Consider the following 3,663-nt stretch of genomic DNA (forward strand, 5'->3'; position numbering starts at 1 on the left):
ATGTTAATTTTTTGTTCTCATTTTTCAAATTTAGTTCATGTTGTTCGTGTTTTCAAAAGTGTGGACTTAAAAAATTGTTCGGAATTTTAATTTCTGTTCTCATTGTTTCAAAATTTGTTTACAATTTCAGAATGTGTTTCAAAGATTGTTTATCTTTGCAAAAAAATATCATTCTTAAAAAAATGTTCACAGATTCAAAAGATGCTTGCGTATAAAAAAACTTTGTGGATTTCAAAAAAATGTTCGTGTTTCCTAATTTCCCATTGGAGTTCAAAAAGTGGTTCCATTTTGAAATATTGTTCACATATTAAAAGAATGTTCGGTATTTCAAAATTTATTCAAATTTTAAAAAATGCGGAATACAAAAAGGTTTGGAATTCCAAAATTTATTTTCGTGTCTGAAAGAATATTCGGCATTTTTTTTCCATGCTTAGGTGAGAACTTAAACACATAACGTTTCCGTTAGAGTGAAAGTAGCCGACGGCTTGAGTGACTAGTGGCATAGGTTCTGGACCCGTAAGTCGGTTGTTCGATTCCTGGCATCGTCTCACTTTTTTCTGCCATTTTTACTTCGCGCTTTCCTTTCATTCGCTGTTAGTGGACCGGCCCAGCCGCGGGTCCTTTGTGCGTCTGCATGCTGTTGGACGCAAGAGGGAGCTCCCGCCAAATACTTCTAATCACCTCACGATCTCGCTAACTACCACTATGTCGTAAAGAATTTCTCGATCGTTAGGGGGGTAGGGGGTGCCTTGTCTCCGCCAGTTTGGTAGCCGATCCATGCTCAACCAATGTGTACAGTGAGTTTAGGCTGAATATATGACAAGTATACCATCATGTGTTCTTCCTCCAAGGCCTGGCTGTCTGGCTGATGGTTCCTCAGAGTTTTCTTTTCTATACATCATGTCTGCTCCAACATCATTGTGTACAGCCTACAAAATCTAGATGTTGAATTACTTACAGAATACTCCATGTTGTATTAACTATAGAATCTAGGCCTATTTACACAGTTTCGGTTTGCTAATACGATGTGTCTCTGTTCTGGCGCTCCTCATGTCCTGAAGTATAATGTGTACCAATTGTCACTGCATTCTTCTTTTTCCTTTGTTGTGCGCTTTCCAAGTTCGGTAGATAGCTTTGTTTTTTTAATTTCATATTAATTCTAAGTTCTAACTCATAGCTTCTGATTGCAAATTAAGTTATGAGTTAAAATTTGTTTACTCATATTTTTCTCATGGCTTAATTTTTCCATGCTCATATTATTTTTAACTGAAATAGCAGTAAATTATTTTTCTGTTGTCTGAATAGCTTCCCAGTTGTACGTCAAACTGTCGATGCTTTTTCAGGTGTGGGAGCTATACGAGAACGGCAACCCCCTGGACTTCGTGGACCCCAAGCTTTCGAAATTCAACAGCGAGGAGGTGCTCCGGATGATCCGCGTCACGCTTATCTGCACCCAGGGGTCGCCCCACCGACGGCCGTCGATGTCGAGGGTGGTGCAGATGCTGACGGGAGACGCGGACATGGCCGGGGAGGAGGTGATCAAGCCGAGCTACATCACGGAGTGGCATGTCAAGGCTGGGAGCAGCAGCAGCTACACGGGCACGAGCAGCCAGGCCGGTATGTCGTCATCGTCGACCACGCAGCAGTCTTTCAGCGCCGGCCCTGCTGCGGGCGGGGATGCCACGCCGGCGACCGGGAACCCGTCGCCGATGTTCACCTCCATCATCGACGAGGGCAGGTGAGGTGCGTGTGCGCGTCAAGGTGTTTGTTAGTTGTCATCGTCGGGTGGTAGCAACTACTACTAGTAATTGGCAGGGCGAAGGAGAGTTCGTTTTTATTTTCTTCCTGTATGAATGCAGAAGATATCCTTGCACATGCTCTACATGTACAACACAGGACAATGGGCCCCATTGTCATTGACTGTAGAGTGATACTATGCACTGGGTGTCTTAATTAGTTGATCCTCCGATGGTTCTCTACATAGTGCATATCACATCTATTTATACATCAAAGCTGAAACACTTTTTGCTTCAGATTTTATAGGCTCCGATAGTAAGCAGGGAAGAGGCAGAAAGAGAGAGCATAAGAGCATTAGGAATGGGAACATGGCGGAAAGCTTAACTCTTCTATTTTCTCCTCTAGTGTTGGAGGTGCAAATATTTAGTTGTGTGCTTTCCCGTCGCCTCCCATTCCCATAGTTCTTGAGCACTCCTTCCTCTTCCCTTTCGCTTGCGCAATAGATTAATGCATAAATCATAAATATGTGTGCACATACTTAGATAACCTGAGATCTAGAAGGCTAGTCAAGAAGAGGAAGAAAAGAGAGCCTGAGAGCAGTGGGAATGGGAACATGGAGGAAACCCTGACTTGCTTTGTTTTCACCTCTAGTGGGAGGTGAGAATTCAGTTTGGTGTTTCCCGATGCCTCCTATTCCTATTGTTCTCAAGCACTCCTTCCTTTTCTTTTTGGCTTGCTTGGTTGTTTTAGCATAGAAATAAAATATATGCGCACATATTTGATGTGAGATCCCATAAGCGAGATAGGAAGAGGAAGAAAGAGAGGTCCTAAGGGCGGTGGGAATGAGAACGTAGAGGAAAGACTAACTAATTGGTTTGTCATCTCTTGTGTTGTGGTGGAAATTTGGTTTGGTATTTCCCAATGCCTCTCATTCCTATCATTCTTATGCGCTCCTTCCTCTTCCTTTTTGTTTGCTAAATTGCTTTAGTATAAAAAGGAAATATACATGTGCATATATTCATGTTATATGAGATGCCCACCGCGAGACAGAAAGTGGAACAAAAGTGGGCCTAAGAGCGGTGAGCATGGGAACATGAGGGAAGGCTAGAGACCTCAGTTCCTCTCTAACATTGGAAGATGCTTTGTTTTGAGTTTTCCTATTGCCTCCATGCCTATTTTTCTTTGGTGCTCCTCCCTCTTCCTTTTGGATCACACAATATATAACGGATTCATAATATTAAAAATATTTCATTCAAGTTCATACACTATGCATAGTTGGATTGCTATTTTCTGTCTTTTGTTTCTTTGGCTAGCCCTAATCCATTCATAAGATAAGATGTTGGCCTAATAGGCCAGCTGGTTTACACTTGATAATTTGGTAGTACTATTTCATATTTAAGATTCTACTAGCACCATGAAACACACAAAGACATTTAGTTTACCTTTCAGGTAGTATATTATGAAGTACACATCACTATATCTGAAAAAAGAGCCAAGTAGTCGTAGAAACATAAACAAACAGTTTCAGACTTATTAAGGTGAGACACAAAACTTTAATGCATAGAATGATGCAGATTCTTTGCTAGTTCCCTTATGTGAACTCATGATGTAGAGAAAATCATATGAATGACCCACCAATGCTGACAAATGTAGCTAAGAGTCATAGCAACAATTAGAGTGAGAAAGATATGGTAGTTAGCTCACAGGAGCATATGCATTGCAGGATTTTTTAGCATCCACCTTGTAAAATGATGTGAATAGAACAAACTGTTCCTAGAGACTTCACACATGGACGTATCAAACTAATGGATATATACGCAGGCTAGCAAGAAACAACCACTTCGACAAATCTAAACTCCAATGGAATTTGTACACAAGACAATGTATTTTAGAGATTATCTAAACGTGCCGGGATAAGGCTTATTT

The 3,663-nt window shown here is 41.1% G+C and overlaps 1 protein-coding gene across 1 annotated transcript; it reads left to right on the forward strand.

Moving 5' to 3' along the window:
* Positions 1 to 1,261: 1,261 nt before the first annotated feature.
* LOC123049807 (probable LRR receptor-like serine/threonine-protein kinase At1g56130) lies at positions 1,262 to 1,778 on the forward strand. Its single transcript, XM_044472678.1, has one exon. It carries the CDS (start codon positions 1,332 to 1,334, stop codon positions 1,740 to 1,742), a length of 411 nt encoding a protein of 136 aa, XP_044328613.1. The 5' UTR covers positions 1,262 to 1,331; the 3' UTR covers positions 1,743 to 1,778.
* The last annotated feature ends 1,885 nt before the right edge of the window (positions 1,779 to 3,663 follow it).

The sequence above is a fragment of the Triticum aestivum genome, chromosome 2D (genome assembly GCF_018294505.1).
Source record: "Triticum aestivum cultivar Chinese Spring chromosome 2D, IWGSC CS RefSeq v2.1, whole genome shotgun sequence".
Lineage (NCBI taxonomy): Eukaryota > Viridiplantae > Streptophyta > Magnoliopsida > Poales > Poaceae > Triticum > Triticum aestivum.

Excerpts from the sequence above, each read along its gene's own strand:
- LOC123049807 (XM_044472678.1), top strand. The coding sequence starts at position 1,332 with ATGCTTTTTCAGGTGTGGGAGCTATACGAGAACGGCAACCCCCTGGAC.